The sequence below is a fragment of the Oncorhynchus nerka genome, linkage group LG10, assembly GCF_034236695.1.
Source record: "Oncorhynchus nerka isolate Pitt River linkage group LG10, Oner_Uvic_2.0, whole genome shotgun sequence".
Lineage (NCBI taxonomy): Eukaryota > Metazoa > Chordata > Actinopteri > Salmoniformes > Salmonidae > Oncorhynchus > Oncorhynchus nerka.
In genome coordinates this window covers 71,440,570-71,455,795 of record NC_088405.1, presented here as the reverse complement: position 1 = coordinate 71,455,795, position 15,226 = coordinate 71,440,570, and the positions used below count along the sequence as shown (strand labels likewise).

The following is a 15,226-nucleotide window of genomic DNA, read 5'->3' as shown; positions in this document are numbered from 1 at the left end:
GTTACTTTTGATTTTGACCCCCCTTTGTTCAGGGACACATTAGCTAGACAACTGTTTCACTATAAACTCAATGCTGCTATTGTTTTTAAATTTCGTAAAGCCGCTTGTGTTTATTAACCAGGCAAGGGGTCGCTAACTAGAAGGCTGGTGGTGACTGGTTAGCTATGGGGAAGCAAGAACCGCTTGCACAATGTTTATAAGAGGAGGCGGAGGCTGTCTGCCCATGCTCATTGCTTGCTCCCCTACAGCTCACCAGCTGATACAGGCTGTGTGTGCCACATCCTCCCCACTGCTGAACTGTATTAAGTGTGCTCATCACTGAAAATCTCTCAAATCATAATCTTTTGCACAGTCCTCTTAGTAGTCATATTTTAGTCAAATATTCACCTTGTTTTAGTAGTCTGAAAATAAATGTTTTCCTTTACTTCTCATTTTTTTCTGGTTCTATTATTTAGTCAGATATAGTCTCGTCAATTGCCACTGAAAAATAGGTTTGACAAATATTTGAGTCACTATTTTAGTTTACAAAATTAAAAATGAAGGACACTGAAATACAAATAAATAGTCACTTTTTTATTAACTGTTTTAACTGTTTTATTCTGTGAGGGTCTGTTCAGGTCACATGATTTGCAGTAGCTCGACCCCTGAAACCACCACTGAGTAACAACCATCTTACAAGCCACAGGATCATAGGATGGATGACATAACAGGGGGGAGAAACATGATTGAGACAATGGGGGCAACTGACACAGAGACATTTGTGTGAAAACAAATATAAAGGTCTAGATAGAGTTACAGCACATTTTTACACTTGAAGGGTTGTAAAACTCCCTGGGCTGGCTGGCTATACAAGAGTAATACAAACAAACACAAGCAAGCACTCTTTTACACAGGCGATACAGATGACAAATTCCCACATTTCTGTATGATGACAACAGTTGTAGCTGCAGTTGACTGGTCTCTGAAAAACACAGCTCGAAGGAACATAAGTGCATATGAGGGAGTGAGGGTGGTTTCTGCTGAGAACACCTCCACTTCCTCAGTGTGGAAACTGCTAATGGCAGATGTTGGGCACGTGTAGGAGCGAGAGAGATATTGCAGTTTGTGTCAGCAGTCTGTACAGTAGTAGACTAGAGAGCAGGGGTGGTGCTAGACAAGCGCAGGGTGGGAAACTTAGGGAGCACTTTGCCTTGGGGGCTGGGTGGGTGTCCAAACTCTGGCGGGTGTGTTTTGTCTTCACTCCCACCTCTCCTAGGTGATGGGGATGGGGCTTAGGCGCTGCTGAGGGCATCCACACCGGGCAACACTTTACCTGTGGGCAGAGAGGAAGGACATACAATATGGTCACCGCAATACTGTCCCCTGAAAGAGGGAAATGAGGTACAACACGCTATGGGGAGTCGCACTCTTGCGACTTCGGTTGAAGTATCTACAATCATACCTGACAAGGCCAATGAAAATCGGTGCTGCGCTGGAAGCCCCGTCTTCCACAGGTGTAACCTCTGTTGCTCCTCAGAAGCAAAATGTGGTGGTGAAAAAGTAAATGGCTCAAAAGCTAAGGACCTGACTTTTGGGGCAAACTGAGTACAGGAAGGGTGTACAGATAATGCGTGGAGGTCCCCAACATGTTTAGCCGAGGCTCTGCCATTTCCCACATGACATGTTGAGATTGCGGCCATGTACACTTGTAAACGTGGAGAAGGCCCCACCCCTGTTCGAAAAAGCTCCTGTAGGAACATAAGGATGTCCCTCACAGACCACTGAAAAAGAACAAGCCCTTTCTTTCGGCACCAGAGCTCAAACGCTTTCCACTTGTATGCATATAGCCCTCTTGTGGAGGGCGCACTTGCAGACGGAATGGTAGCAATACCATTTTGAGGTAAGCCTCTAGCCATCAGATTGTTCCTTTCAGGGGCCAGGCCCATAGGAACCAAATCTCTGGCCTCACGTGTCAAACCTGCCCATGCACCTGGGACAATGATCTTTGTGAAACAAGGCTGCCTGGGCCAACAGGCAGTCAAAATAATGAGTGAATGAAGCCCTCCCGGATCACTCTCTGCACATGGGCTGAATCAGAACCACTGGCAGAAATGTGTAAAGGAGGGTCAGAGGCCACTGGTGTAGCCCCCATTTTGATGAAGAGGGCCCCCCATGGATAGCAGATCCGCACCTGAGTTGAGGCAAATGGGAACATGCATCACCCGAAGTGAGAGCAAATGCACACTGCTCCACAGCTACAGGGAGCAGGCCAAGATGAGGAGGGGATGGACTGAGTCCCCCCCTGCCTGTTGATGTACTGTATACCACCATCGCCATGTGGTTGGATCTGACCAGAATATGCTTGCTGACAAACGGGAGGTGCCTGAGCGCTAAGGACACGGTCAGAAGTTCCAGGTAATTGATATGTCGGGCTCTCTGACACTGTCCATACTCCCTAAATTGAGTAATCCTTGCACAGCGCTCCCCACCCTTGGGGGGGACGAGTCATGGCCATCTTGCGGGATAACACCTGGCCCATTAGACGGGGTTCTTTCCACTGGGCTAGTGCCCGAAGGCATGTCGGGGACACCCAAATCGACTGGTTTAGGTGGCGAGATGCATCCAATCGCGTTGCCAGCACCCAGCGTAGAACGGCTACACCAACAATAATCCCAGGGGAATGACAACTATGATAGAAGCCATTATACCCAGTAGGCGGAGGAACTGCCAAAAACTACATGTGCACCCTAACCAGCCTCTCTGGACAATAAAACGTCACCCAGCTGAGCAGCCGAAAAGTGACAGTGCTTGTTCAGGAGTGTAGGATTCACATTATCCACATCCTTGTTAGCAAACGGTGATAGGTAGCCGGCTAGCTTGCCATCCACTGGAGGAGTGTGCATCAGCCCTGCCCCCTCCAGGTCCATGAAGGGGGCACACCCATGTAGTATCAGCTTAGCTGAATGCGGGTTGGACCAGGCTGTTGTCCATTCGTCAACGAAATCCAGATTCCAATTGTTTGCTTTAGTAATGTGAATCGTTTCTTTTCATACTGAGGTGAAGAGCGGAATAATTTAAGAAATCAATCTGAGCCTCACGCTTATCACCTGTGGAAAGCGAGGCTTCCAGTGAGGCGCGGATTTAATTTGCCTTGTCAAGCGTGCTTGTAGATCCTTCAATCGAAGACGCAAAAGTGCAACTCCCTATAGTATGTTGTACCGAAGTTAACTGATTGAAAGGGAACTACCATACAGAAATGCAGTCATTTGTTGCTAGTCTGCTGTTGCATCTACTTACAGACACTACATTATGCCACCTTGCAGATCTGAAACAACTTAATGTGTGTAAGCAATAGGGAAGAAACTACATAATGTCATGGGGCAGCGGTTAGGGGGTTGATTTTGAACTGGACATAGGTCAAAAGTCTGGATGAGACCGTGGTGACATCACTCACCCTCCAGAAGCTCCAGACTGGCTCCGCCTCCTGTGCTGACATGGCTGACCTTATCCTCTGTGCCCCATTTGGCGCAGCAGGTAGCTGTGTCACCTCCACCTGGGCATCAACAAGACAACATGGGGTTAAAATTAAGGTCATACAGACCCTTCACTGTGATAGTGATCATTCACTACTATAGATGTGAGGAAGAAAGGGTGTTGGTATTTGGCGCCATCTAATGGCGAGAATGATAAAGAGTGGATGAAGAAAAACTTCCAATCAAAACGGCAGAGCAAGCATAAATGTATACATGTATTTATTTGCAAACATTGTCTCAGGTGCCAGGTGCCTGGTGAAAGACGTGCTTCATGGTAATTGTGCAAACAGTAGTAGAGGGTCTTACCGATGATTGTGACGCAGCCTGAGTTGGTGACCTCCACCACTTTGTCCATCAGGCTCTTGGTTCCTTTGGCGAAGTTCTCAAACTCAAACACACCCACGGGGCCGTTCCACACAATCTGCTTGGCTCTGCCTACAGCCTCTGCGAAGAGCTTGTTGCTCTCTGGTCCACAGTCCAGACCCTGGGGAGAACAGAGGGAGCGAGGGACACAGAGCTCAACCCCAGTTTTACGTATTGATCTACAATATCTACATAAAACCATCCTATATTTTATTTCACTATGAAAGTTATACAGTATATCAAATTGCTAGCTAGCACAATAACTAAGGAAAATTCCCATGACCACCCCTCAAAAAGACAATAAAACCCAATTAGGGTTGTGTTCATTAGGTATCAAACTGAAGAAAACGGACTGAAACTTGGAGGGACTTCCCTGGACTTGTCCAAAGCTCGTTTTAGTTTTCTGTTTCAAAATGTTTTCCATTGCATGCCCTTATGAACATGACCCAGGTTGCTCTCCTCACCATCCAGCCTGCGGGGATGCCAGCAGCCACAGTGGCGCTGCCAGTCTGGGCATGCTCGTCAAACTTCTCGGCGGTGATGAAGTCAACGGGTAGGTTGATCTTGACATTGTTCTTCTCAGCCTTGGCCATCAGCTCTTTGACGATCTTGGCGCCCTCCTCATCATACAGGGAGGTGCCGATCTGCCAGGGAAGAGAGGATCACTCATTTTAACTACAACCACCATGATATACACCACAGTCAATCATTGAACATATTTAACTAGGGGTCGCGTTAAGGATTCTGTATTTTTCCACACAGAAAAGGAAAGACAAAACATTTTTCTTCTTCTCTTGCTGCATTTTAAAACGCAGATCTAAAATGTTTCTTGTTGAAATTGTGCTCAGCTTCAGTCAGGGTTCGCTCCAGATCATACATGTAGAAGGAGTAACTTCCTGCTTCAGTTGCAATACATTTTCTCAAGTCATTGGATCACCAGACAGCGCTCTGACTGATGTGTAGGCTACTTTTCTCCAGTACTTTCCTTCTGGTAGCAAGTTAAACTGCAAGATTAACTTCAAACAAAACATTAGGAAATGTAGCTGGCAAAATTCTTTCTATGATAAATATAACAAATTTGATGGCCATACATCATTTTTGAAAAATAATACCTTGCTTTTTCATTGTAAGCCAAATAGCGTTGCACTTCTAATGAAAACAATATTCTGCCGAATGTGTTGTACTAACGTATTTTGTGAAAAACTATAGTTGCATGCCCCTTATTACTCGATTGAAGAAAAAAAAACTTTCAATATAAAAAGTAGGTGAAATGGTTGACAAATCTGATTTTTTGATGGTCTGCATTTTTTAAATGCATATTTCTGAAAGCTATTGTGACCCCAGATTTAACTAGATTGTGCTGAGGCACGAGTGAGTTCCGAGTTACATTCAATCAAAGAGGTTGAAATTATGATAGAAACACAATTGGCCAAAAAAAGGGGCAGAATCCTCCTCTCCATTTCTTCCACTCTTCTCCCCTCCAGTGTCTCCCTTAAACAAAGTATCATCTCCCTCAGCCCCCCCCTGTCCTCACCTCCATGTTGTTGAGGACATTGAGGAAGGTGAAGGCCATGCCACCACCGATGATCATCTCATTGACCTGGTCCAACATGTTGTTGATCAGTTGAATCTTGTCCTTGACCTTCGCTCTGCACACAACAGAAAGAAACTATGAAAATACTGGTAAACATAGTAAAACAATGATATGAAGCTCATTTATTTGAATCCCATATCTATCTATAATCCATTATAAAAACACACTGTCAAATAAAGGTCCAATTTTAAAAAATGTAACTAGGCAAGTCAGTTAAGAACAAATTCTTATTTTCAATGACGGTCTAGGAACAGTGGGTTAACTGCCTTGTTCAGGGGCAGAATGACAGATTTTTACCTTGTCAGCTCGGGGATACGATCTTGCAACCTTTCGGTTACTAGTCCGACGCTCTAACCACAAGGCTACCCGACGCCCCACAGTCATAATGCAGTGTAAGCGTAGTTATAAACACACATGGTAAAACTCACATGGTAAAACTCAGTTACGGAAAGGTTTCTAGTTGAGGAAGATAGTCATTTTTTTGGTGTTACATTATTTGTTTGTTGTTTAATGAATTTAGAACTAAATCCTACCGCCTTACATGCATTGTCGTGTGGCTTATTTATTAGCCAATTCACATCAAATGTACTTTGTCAGTGGCAGAGGGCCAAAAAGCTGAACTGCAGCAGTGAGAGAACCGGATTGGATATAGCGGTTGCACAATGCCTGGCTGAAATGGACTCCGACACTGGCCAATTTCGACATGTTTCCAACGGTAGCTAGCTGTGTGTGTGGCTCAACTTTCCCACTGTGCAAGGCTGTGAAGTGGCCAGTGAGAAGGGAAGACTAGAATGCAGAAGTAGAGTACTGTCACACAGATTGAAGTATTACAAACAAACTTAACATAAACTAGTCCATTGTTGACATATGCAAAATATTTTTAATGTCAGCAATCAAGTTTAAGACATTCATCTTTCAAAATACAGAAGGTAGGATGCATTTAGCATCCTATGATTCCAAATACTGGCTTTATTTCAAAATATCTACATCTGGAAAACTTGATTGTTAACATTCAAAACATTTTGGGACTATATCAACAATGGACTAATGAAACAAATACCAAAAGATAGATTTTGAGTGGAATTCTCCTTTAACACTAGAATCTCTAGCTAAAGCAGTCATTTTGACTGCTCATGAAGGTAATTGTTTTAATAACTCTGCCATTTTTTAAAGTCCTGACCCCCTCTGTCCTTGACCTTTCCTAAATAAGTCTATAGAACACACTGCCATTGTTAGAATCTTAATATCACAAACAGGATTGGAGTTCAAATCAAATTTGATGCGCCGAATACAACAGACCTTACTGTGAAATGCTTAGTTACAAGTCCTTAACCAACAATACAGTTCAAGAAATAGAGTTAAGAAATAACTTTTTATATACAGTGGGGCAAAAAAGTATTTAGTCAGCCACCAAGTGTGCAAGTTCTCCCACTTAAAAAGATGAGGCCTGTAATTTTCATAGGTACACTTCAACTATGACAGACAAAATGAGAAGAAAAAAAATCCAGAAAATCACATTGTAGGGTTTTTAATGAATTTATTTGCAAATTATGGTGGAAAATAAGTATTTGGTCAAAAACAAGTTTCTAAATACTTTTATATACCCTTTGTTGGCAATGACAGAGATCAAACGTTTTCTGTAAGTCTTCACAAGGTTTTCACACACTGTTGCTGGTATTTTGGCCCATTCCTCCATGCAGATCTCCTCTAGAGCAGTGATGTTTTGGGGCTGTTGCTGGGCAACACGGACTTTCAACTCCCTCCAAAGATTTTCTATGGGGTTGAGATCTGGAGACTGGCTAGGCCACTCCAGGACCTTGAAATGCTTCTTACGAAGCCACTCCTTCGTTGCCCGGGCAGTGTGTTTGGCATTGTCATGCTGAAAGACCCAGCCACGTTTCATCTTCAATGCCCTTGCTGATGGAAGGAGGTTTTCACTCAAAATCTCACGATACATGGCCCAATTCATTGTTTCCTTTACACGGATCAGTCGTCCTGGTCCATTTGCAGAAAAACAGCCCCAAAGCATGATGTTTCCACCCCCATGCTTCACAGTAGGTATGGTGTTCTTTGGATGCAACTCAGCATTCTTTGTCCTCCAAACACGACGAGTTGAGTTTTTACCAAAAATTTATATTTTGGTTTCATCTGACCATATGACATTCTCCCAATCTTCTTCTGGATCATCCAAATGCTCTCTAGCAAACTTCAGACGGGCCTGGACATGTACTGGCTTAAGCAGGGGGACACGTCTGGCACTGCAGGATTTGAGTCCCTGGCGGCGTAGTGTTACTGATGGTAGACTTTGTTACTTTGGTCCCAGCTCTCTGCAGGTCATTCACTAGGTCCCCCCGTGTGGTTCTGGGATTTTTGCTCACCGTTCTTGTGATAATTTTGACCCCGCGGGGTGAGATCTTGCGTGGAGCACCAGATCGAGGGAGATTATCAGTGGTCTTGTATGTCTTCCATTTCCTAATAATTGCTCCCACAGTTGATTTCTTCAAACCAAGCTGCTTACCTATTGCAGATTCAGTCTTCGCAGCCTGGTGCAGGTCTACAATTTTGTTTCTGGTGTCCTTTGACAGCTCTTTGGTCTTGGCCATAGTGGAGTTTGGAGTGTGACTGTTTGAGGTTGTGGACAGGTATCTTTTATACTGATAACAAGTTCAAACAGGTGCCATTAATACAGGTAACGAGTGGAGGACAGAGGAGCCTCTTAACTTCTTGGCGCTACCCATCCCGTTAGCGGGATAATTTTGTCTGCAACCGCTGAATAGCATAGCGCAACAGTCAAATAATATTACTAAAAAATATTCTTATTCATGAAATCACAAGTGCATTATTGCAAAACACAACTTAGCCTTTTGTTAATCTATCTGTTGTCTCAGATTTTGAAATGATGCTTTACAGTGAAAGCAATCCAAGCGTTTGTGTAAGTTTATCGATAGCATAGCATAACATCATGTACACTTAACATCAGGAAGCTTGGTCACGAAAATCAGAAAAGCAATAAAATGAATCGTTTACCTTTGATGATCTTCGGATGTTTTCACTCACAGTTTTGGAAACTTTAGTGTTTTCTATCCTAATCTGACCAGTATATGCATATTCTGGTTCCTGGGGCTGAGAAACAGGCAGTTTCAAATGGGTATGTTTAGCCAAAAACAAAAATACTGCCCCCTACACGCAAAAGGTTAAAGAAGAAGTTACAGGTCTGAGATCCAGAAATCTTGCTTGTTTGTAGGTGACCAAATACTTATTTTCCACCATAATTTGCAATTAAATTAATTAAAAATCCTACAATGTGATTTTCTGGATTTTTTTCTCTCATTTTGTCTGTCATAGTTGAAGTGTACCTATGATGAAAATTACAGGCGTCTCATCTTTTTAATTGGGAGAACTTACACAATTGGTAGCTGACTAAATACTTTTTTGCCCCACTGTATATATATTTAGTAAATATTAACAAGGCTATATACAGGAGGTAACGGTACCGAGCCAACGTGCGGGGGTACAGGTTAGTCGAGGTAATTTGTACATGGAGGTAGGGGTAGAGTGACTATGCATAGATAATAAAAAGCGAGTAGCAGCAGTGAGGTAGCAGAGAAAATAATCTGACTTGGGTGACTGGAGTCTGAAAATCTATTGGGCCTCCCTCTGACACCGCCTAGCATATAAGACCTGGATGGCAGGAAGCTTGGCCCCAGTGATGTACTGGGCTGTACACACTACCCTCTGTAGGACCTTACGGTCAGATGCCGAGCAGTTGCCATACCAGGCGCTGATGCAACCGGTCAGGATGCTCTCGATGGTGCAGCTGTAGAACTTTTTGACGATCATGCCAAATCTTTTCAGTCTCCTGCGGGGGAAAAGGTGTTGTGGTGCCCTCTTCACGACTGTCTTGGTGTGTTTGACCATGATAGTTCGTTGGTGATGTGGACACCAATTAACTTCAACCTTTCGACCCGCTCCACTACAGCCCCGCCAATGTTAATGGGGGCCTGTTCGGCCGGTCTTTTCCTGATCAGTCCTGCCACATCCGACGAGCGTCAGAGCCAGTGCAGTAGGATTCAATCTTAGTCCTGTATTGACGCTTTGCCTGTTTGATGGTTCGTCTGAGGGCGTAGTGGGACTTATAAGCGTCTGGATTAGTGTCCCGCTCTTTGAAAGCGACAGCTCTAGCCTTTAGCTCGGTGTGGATGTTGCCTGTAATCTATGGCTTCTGGTTGGGATATGTACATACGGTCACTGTGGAGAGAACAATGTCGATGCACTTATTGATGAAGCCGGTGACTGATGTGGTATACTCCTCAATCCCATTGGATGAATCCCGGAACATATTCCAGTCTGTGCTAGCAAAACAGTCCTGTAGCGTAGCATCCGCGTCATCTGACCACTTCTGTATTGAGCGAGTCACTGGTACTTCCTGCTTTAGTTTTTGCTTGTAAGCAGGAATCGGGACGATAGAATTATGGTCCGATTTCCCAAATGGAGGGCGAGCTTTGTATACGTCTTTGTGTGTGGAGTAAAGGTGGTCTAGAGTTTTTTTCCCTCTGGTTGCATATGACATGCTGTTAGAAATTCGGTAAAACAGATTAAAGTTTGCCGACATTAAAATCCCAGGCCACTAGGAGCGCAGCTTCTGGATGACAATTTTCTTGTTTGCTTATGGTCTTATACAGCTTGTTGAGTGCGGTCTTAGTGCCAGCATTGGTTTGTGGTGATAAATAGATGGCCAAGAATAATATAGATGAGAACTTTTGGTAGTGTGGTCTACAGCTTATCATGAGGTACTTTTCCTCAGGCAAGCAATACATCAACTTCTTTAATATTAGTTAAACAGTTTAATGAGGGCACGTCCTTTTTTGAATGGTTTTCCCCATTGTCCCTCCTGACAGTAGGACCTGCTCCGCTCCTTCTCCTGATCGTGGAATGTGCCGTGCCCAATTGATACATCACCCTGATCAGTGCCTCAACTGAACCTAAACTAATTTCACACCTATAACAGATTAAATAAATTAAGTAAAGCGTGATGGGGAGAAAGGGGGAGAATGGGTGAGTTGATGAGTGAGGGAAAGCGGATGATGCATAATGATGTAATCACCAATTGTGTTGGTATATTCTAATTATTATCTCAAAATGCTGAGTACCCATTATCTGTCCTTCAAATCCAAGAAGTTTTATCAGTCTACTCTGGCTACTTGGAATACACCGTGAGAGAGTGCATCATTTAAAATGTCAAGGAGACCAAGACGAATGGATGCACATACTGCGTTAGGGCTGCTACAAGATCTGAATGAACACGACTCGGGGAAGAACTTCATCTTGACATCGCTGATGATTATTCTTCAGATTCTGAGCCTCAGCCTGAATAACACAGAGGCCTAAGCGCAAAAAAGGCAGAACGGTGCACACTAAGCATGTGCCCGTGCCACTACCAAATGAAACAGTGAGACAGGAGCGAGGAAGGGACAGCACCGTTTACATAGAACAAGCCGGTGACAACGCTATAGGTCGATTATCAGCACAAAATCTCATCACTAAGAGCGCAGGTCCTACATCTCAAGCAAAAAACAACATCAGCAATGCACTCACCATCTGTTGTTGATAATGTGAGATGGGCATGCTACAGCATTCAGGGACTGTACTGTGGCTAAGGCGCACACGGAGCAAGGAGACACTGCCTGGGATCAGACTGTTGATGAGCTGGAAGCATTCATTTCAATCCTGTGTGTCCATGGAGCATTTGGTGTAAAGAGCATCTATATGGAGAGCTTCTGGTCAGACATCTATGGGATACTTTTCTTTAGAGAAACCATGTCACGGGATCGCTTCAGAGAGATCATGCGTTACCTCCATTTTGATGACAAAGAAACAGACATTTGTCAATTCGTCATGGTATCCAACGTATAAATAATAGGCTGACTGCTGTCATATCGACACATTCATTATAATGCCATTATTGCTTTTGTGCTGATTTTCACTATTTATCAAGCACACTTGGCGCTTATAGTGATTTTAGGCTACTGATGTTTTCATTTGACCGTGCATCTTGCTGACCATGCGTCTTGGTGGTTGGGGTATCATTATAAAAAGCTGTCACCGTGTTGTAATACATTCTCTTTCTGTTTCATAGTTGTAACAAAGAACACTCAACAAATAAAATTGATATAAAACGTGGGTGTTTTTTGTGCTGCTAGTTGAAAAGCCAGTGCTCAATAAAGTGATACCAGAGAAGCAGATGCAGGCCTCTGGGTACTTTATTCCTAATTGATCACCGATGAGCTCTCCCAGCCCCATCCATAACCAGAGCCGTGGACCAGTTTACTTACCCTCCGAGAATGGCCAGAAATGGCCTGGCTGGTTTCTCCAGAGCCATGGCAAAGTAGTCCAGCTCCTTCTTCATCAGGAAACCTGCAGCCTTCTGGGACAGGTTCACTCCAACCATGGAGCTGGGGGAGGGAGAGGCAGGTATGCGGGGAAGGGGCGAAAGGGAGAGGAAAAGCAGTGTGAGAAGCAAGGAGAAAAAATAGTAATAGAGGTAGAAAGAAGAGAATAAGATTAAGGAAAGTAGGAGACACTGAGTGGCAATGAGTGATAATTGTTTAATAATTATTATTTTGAAGGACAATAATAATCACTCCACAGTAGTGTCCAGTGAACCTACCTGTGGGCTCTGTGTGCTGTGCCAAAGGCATCATTGACGTAGACATCTCCCAGTTTAGACAGAGAGGCTCTGAAGGAATCAATCTGCTCCTGGGTTGCTTTGGTCTAGCAGAGAAAGGAGAGAGGATAGAACACATTGTTACAGATGGCAGAGGGCTCGGGTTACAACCAACAGGCTCTATTACATCTAGAATAGAGAGCTGTACGACCCATTGTGCTGTATACAGAGAGGCCTCATTTATTCATATAGATGGTATCAATGCCTAGTCATTCTTTGTGTGAAGATATAGTTCATTTTTTGAAATTCAACAATATGACCCATATCTACACAGTGTACAAAACTGCTCTTTCCATAACAGACTGACAAAGATAAATCCAGGTGAAAGCTACAGTCACTTATTGATGGCACCTGTTAAATTGCCTTCAAATCAGTGTAGATGAAGGGGAGGAGACTGTTGAAAAGAAGGATATTTATGCCTTGAGACAAACCAAGACATGGATGGTGTAAGTGTGCCATTCAACGCACCGGTTTGAGTGTGTCAAGAAAAGCAACACTGCTTGGTTTCACACGCTCAGTTTCCCGTGTGTCTATCAACTACGGTCCACCACCCAAAGGACATCCAGCCAACTTGACAACCATTGGAGTCAACATGGGCAGGCATCCCTGTGGAACACTTGACACTTTGTAGAATACTGTCATGACTTGGCCTCCTGGATGGAGATCAAAAGTGCAGGCTAACCAAAGGTTTCAAAACCCCCCACTCCTGGGGGAGTTGGCCAGTTTTATGACGGTCATAAATACCTTGCAGGTACTCTCTCCCACTCTGCAGAAATGGAAGTTAAAAATCCCGTTGTTACAACAGAGAGAGACTATGCAGTACTGTAATATAAAAAGGTTGTACATTGAAACAATATTTCTAACGTAAATAATGTGGGAAATGGTTGGTGGGACAAGAATCCTATCAAATCAGTTATTGCTTTGTGATATTGTTAAGGACGGTATAACTATCTCTGAAAGTGTACGCATTCAAGGGGTCAGGTTTACATCTAAATGTTGTATAACTCATATGATTAAATAAACTATTAGTGAGAAGATGAAATGTGACTTTGAAATCATTATCATTTAGAAGGCTAGACTTTTTCCAAGTCAGTAACCACACCCATGTAACCACAGACATTGGGGCAACGTGATGGAACCACCCTCCAAGGCGAGTGCTAGAACAGAAACTCTGAAACTTTCAACAGAGAAGAAAATCTCTACAGACCAGTATATTGCCGGGTTGCTGCTGGCATGTAAAATGGTTCTAGCTGTACCCTGAATAATCAACCATTGAGACCAGTATACGGACAGTGTTGAGCCGGATGTCACGAATGGGTTAGACTCTACCAGACCAGAAATTGTAAGACTCAAACTCTCGAGTTAAGAAGATAAAGACTACATGTTGCAGAGGGGAAGAACATTTTCCTCCCACCATTGTGTGGTACTCTGATGGATCCAGTCTAACGAACACTTCTAGAACAAAGATAATAGTTGTGGAAGTGGGCTAAGTACATTGTGACTTCTGGTGGACAACCAGAGACTTCTGTCAAACTACTCTCCACAGACTGCTATCTCTGTTGAAATCACTCGATCAAAGACATACATACGTAAATATGTACATTGCATTTGTAAAACCCAAATGAGCAGTTGTTATGATGTTAAATATCCATATTTACCATGAGTGTAGTATTCAACTGTATGTACTAGAGGTCGACCGATTAATCGGAATGGCCGATTAATTATGGCCGATTTTACGTTTTCATAACAATCGGAAATCGGTATTTTTGGGCACTGATTTGCCATTTTTATAAACCTTTATTTAACTAGGCAAGTCAGTTTAGAACACATTCTTACTTTCAATGACGGCCTAGGAACGGTGGGTTAACTGCCTTGTTCAGGGGCAGTACACTAGATTTTCACCTTGTCAGCTCGATCTTGTCAATCTTGCAACCTTACAGTTAACTCGTCCAACGCAATAAAGACCTGCCTCTCTCTCGTTGCACTCCACAGGGAGACTGCCTGTTACGCGAATGCAGTAAGCCAAGGTACGTTGCTAGCTAGCATTAAACGTATCTTATAAAAAACAATCAATCACTAGTTAACTACACATGGTAGATGATATTACTAGATATTATCTAGCGTGTCCTGCGTTGCATATAATCTGACTGAGCATACAAGTATCTAAGTATCTGACTGAGCGGTGGTAGGCAGAAGCAGGCGCGTAAACATTCATTCAAACAGCACTTTCGTGCGTTTTGCCAGCAGCTCTTCGTTGTGCGTCAAGCATTGCGCTGTTTATAACTTCAAGCCTATCAACTCCCAAGATGAGGCTGGTGTAACCGAAGTGAAATGGCTAGCTAGTTAGCGCGCGCTAATAGCGTTTCAAACATCACTCGCTCTGAGCCTTCTCATAGTTGTTCCCCTTGCTCTGCATGGGTAACGCTGCTTCGATGGTGGCTGTTGACGTTGTGTTGCTGGTTCAAGCCCAGGGAGGAGCAAGGAGAGGGACGGAAGCTATACTGTTACACTGGCAATACTAAAGTGCCTATAAGAACAGCCAATAGTCAAAGGTTAATGAAATACAAATGGTAGAGGGAAATAGTCCTATAATTCCTATAATAACTACAAGCTAAAACTTCTTACCTGGGAATATTGAAGACTCATGTTAAAAGGAACCACCAGTTTTCATATGTTCTCATGTTCTGAGCAAGGAACTGAAACGTTAGCTTTCTTACAATCGCACATATGGCACTTTTACTTTCTTCTCCAACACTTTGTTTTTGCATTATTTAAACCAAATTGAACACGTTTCATTATTTACTTGAGGCTAAATTGATTGTATTGATGTATTATATTAAGTTAAAATAAATGTTCATTCAGTATTGTTGTAATTGTAATTATTACAAGTAAATACGTTTAATAATTATTTATTTATTTTTAAATCGGCATCGGCATTTTTGGTCCTCCAATAAATTGGTATTGAATAATAATTGGTCGACCTCTAGTATGTACGATAGTTGAGTTCCTTTATCTCACTTTCTCCCGCTCTCT

At 43.2% G+C, this 15,226-nt stretch overlaps 1 protein-coding gene across 1 annotated transcript in view; it reads right to left on the bottom strand.

Moving 5' to 3' along the window:
- Positions 1–552: 552 nt before the first annotated feature.
- LOC115135951 (phosphoglycerate kinase) overlaps positions 553–15,226 on the bottom strand; it is a 28,431-nt gene continuing 13,757 nt past the window's right edge. The window contains exons 5-11 of the mRNA XM_029671204.2: positions 12,137–12,240; positions 11,802–11,921; positions 5,410–5,524; positions 4,340–4,519; positions 3,819–3,996; positions 3,434–3,532; positions 553–1,312 (exon numbers count right to left, since the gene is read on the bottom strand). Of these exons, the coding sequence (XP_029527064.1) occupies positions 1,272–1,312; positions 3,434–3,532; positions 3,819–3,996; positions 4,340–4,519; positions 5,410–5,524; positions 11,802–11,921; positions 12,137–12,240 (837 nt within the window). The 3' untranslated portion in view covers positions 553–1,271. The remainder of the gene's footprint in view (positions 1,313–3,433; positions 3,533–3,818; positions 3,997–4,339; positions 4,520–5,409; positions 5,525–11,801; positions 11,922–12,136; positions 12,241–15,226) is intronic.